A 2,807-nucleotide genomic window follows, 5' to 3' on the forward strand; every position below is an offset into this window, starting at 1 on the left:
AGGCCTGATTTTTCTACACCCATCCCCAAGTGCGTCCATGTGACAGTCGGTTGGGCATCATCGACCGATCATGGTCCAGGCATGTGTGGGTGACTAGATGTCACTCGTGACATGCACATGCAATGGCGCGGGTGAGTAGGTGACTGTTCAATCCAAAAGCTAATTGGATAAACATCCAGCTTTTGGTTAAGTTTTTAATTACAGGTTCCAATCCAGAGCTTATAAAAGGCGCCCCCTCCTTCCCATTCAGAGCACGGAGCTCCAGCACCAACCCACACACGCACCACTCACCTCACCAGCAGCCTCAGACAGAGGCCGGAAACTCAGGAGCAAAGTCTTCGCCTCCTATTTCGCGAAAAACAAGTCTTCGGTTCTTCGTTCCAACAGCAAATGGAGAAGGCAGGACACGAGCATGTGATCGGCATCCCGGTGAGCAGCACTGCTATCGGCATCGAGGAGCCCGAGTTCACGAGCGGCGATGCAAAGTATTCAACGAGCGTGCGTACCGGCGGCAAGTCAGACCGCAGGACCGGGGACAAGTTTGCTCGGGGCGTCAAAGAACATGGTAAGCCCTCCTTCAGTCCTTCTCCAGTCCGTCTGGATAAATCTTTGTAGTCTTTCGTGTTCATAGCTCTGGTTGTGAATCAGACACTGAACGTATGTTTCTGCAGTGACTCTCGGCCCAAAGCTGTACGAGACAGTGAGGGGAAAGCTGTCGCTGGGCGCCAGAATCCTCCAAGCCGGCGGCGTGGAGAAAGTCTTCCGGCGGTGGTTCTCTGTTGAGAAGGGCGAGAAACTCCTGAAGGCCTCGCAGTGCTACCTGTCAACGACCGCCGGCCCGATCGCCGGGTTGCTCTTCGTATCGTCGGAGAGGGTGGCCTTCCGCAGCGACCGGTCGCTGGCGCTGACCTCGCCCAAGGGCGACACGGTGCGGGTGCCGTACAAGGTGGCCGTCCCGCTGAGGAGGGTGAAGGCGGCCATGCCGAGCGAGAACCAGCACCGGCCAGAGCAGAAGTACGTCCAGCTGGTGACCGACGACGGCTTCGAGTTCTGGTTCATGGGCTTCGTCAGCTACAAGGCATCCCTGCAGCACCTCGAGCAGGTCATCGGCGCGGCGGGGGGTGGGATGAAGGTGCCGTTGTCGCAGGGGGCGGGCAGCGGGAGCGGGCGGCGCCTCCAGCCTACCGCGGCGTGAAAGCTACGCGAGCGCACGGCGATGGGAAAAATCCACGGCGTTGCCGATCACTGTCTGATTTACAACACGAGCAGCATGCGTGATTTGGGAGACCTCGTCGGCCTCGGCGACTAGGCGAAGCGCAACATCGCCGCCGGGAGCTCAGCAAGGTGTGAGGACGGGCGCTCGGCCGAGTCAACGCCGCACGAGGCCGAGGTTGTCAAGCTGAGGCTGGATGGGAACGACGAACCGCGCGAGCATGGGCATGGCCGTGAAGACGCCCCGAGCATGGGCACGAGCCTTGCAGCGGGGGCCCTCTAATGGCGTATCAATGGGCGTCATGGGCCGCGGAGTGTACCAGTAGCAAGCTGTGGCGGAGGCGCGGGTGAGAGTGATGATAATGCTCAAGGAAATGGAACACTGAAGGGTGTGTTTGGTTCCGTTGATGAGGGGTGATGTTTGGTTGGGGATATCGAATTAAATGGTTTGTTTTTTTGAATTTCAAATTTCTGAATTATTTTAACTTCTAATCTCTAATCATCTTTCATCACTGCTCAATTTAATCTTTAATCTCTAATCATCCCTCATCATTCTAAATCATCTAACTTCCCGAACGGTCACCCATCCTCTCACTACTCCAGCCTGAGCACGTTTAACTTCCGCGTTCTATTCTCCATTGTTTCCAAGTCTGCACTTGTTGTTTTCCTAACAATAGTAAGATGTCAATCCTATTAACCCTCAGGAATTTAGCTTGAGCATGAAGTCGCACATTTCACTGTTTGAGTTTGAAACTATTATTCTAAAAATTAATAATTAATTAGTAACACTAATATTTCTTGAATAAGTAGTTTGACCACAATTTGACCCTAATTTGACCATAGTTTGACCAGATTTGAACAAAATTCAAAAAACTGAAATAATTATTTAGTAACACTAATATTTCTTGAATAAGTAGTTTGACCATTGTTTGACCATAGTTTGACCACAGTTTGACCATAGTTGACCAAAATTCAAAAAAACCGAAATAATTATTTAGTAACACTAATATTCTTGAATAATTATTTAGTAACACTAATACTTCTTGAATAAGTAGTTTGACCATAGTTTGACCAGATTTAACAAAAATTCAAAAAAAAAACTAAAATTTGAGCATAACTTTTTTCCTTTTAGAATTTGAGGATTCTAAAAATTTGCAAACAGGCCGTAGGCTGTCAAAATCGAAGCGGATTTTTGTTCTGAACATTTTGATATATTATACGTTTTTTCCCGACATCGTATGCAAAAGTTATAGCCGTTTTACATTTTCTTTACATTTTTTGCAAAACATGTCCAAATTTAAGTTTTTAAATTTTCCTAACTAGTAGATGTAATAATATAACTACCTCTCGAAGGATTTTATTTTTTAAAGTTTTATCATTTTCTTTTGATTTTTTTAAACAAAAAAGGCGATCCACAGGGGGGGTAGAGTTTGAAAATGGGACCTTTAGTCCCTGTTTGAGACACAAACCGGGACTAAAGGGGTCAGGTGAACCGGGACTAATGTCTTAGCCGCACGAACCGGGACCAATACTCACATTAGTCCCGGTTCGTGACTGAACCGGGACTAATGGGCTGACCCGATCTGGACCTTTGC

At 48.3% G+C, this 2,807-nt stretch overlaps 1 protein-coding gene across 1 annotated transcript; it reads left to right on the top strand.

The window, feature by feature from the left end:
- The first annotated feature begins 261 nt into the window (after positions 1 to 261).
- On the top strand, positions 262 to 1,680 carry LOC123185727 (GEM-like protein 7). Its single transcript, XM_044597557.1, has 2 exons — positions 262 to 565; positions 672 to 1,680. The coding sequence occupies exons 1-2, from the start codon at positions 391 to 393 to the stop codon at positions 1,193 to 1,195; spliced, it is 699 nt and encodes a 232-aa protein (XP_044453492.1). The 5' UTR covers positions 262 to 390; the 3' UTR covers positions 1,196 to 1,680.
- The last annotated feature ends 1,127 nt before the right edge of the window (positions 1,681 to 2,807 follow it).

The sequence above is a fragment of the Triticum aestivum genome, chromosome 2A, assembly GCF_018294505.1.
Source record: "Triticum aestivum cultivar Chinese Spring chromosome 2A, IWGSC CS RefSeq v2.1, whole genome shotgun sequence".
Classification (NCBI taxonomy): Eukaryota; Viridiplantae; Streptophyta; class Magnoliopsida; order Poales; family Poaceae; genus Triticum; species Triticum aestivum.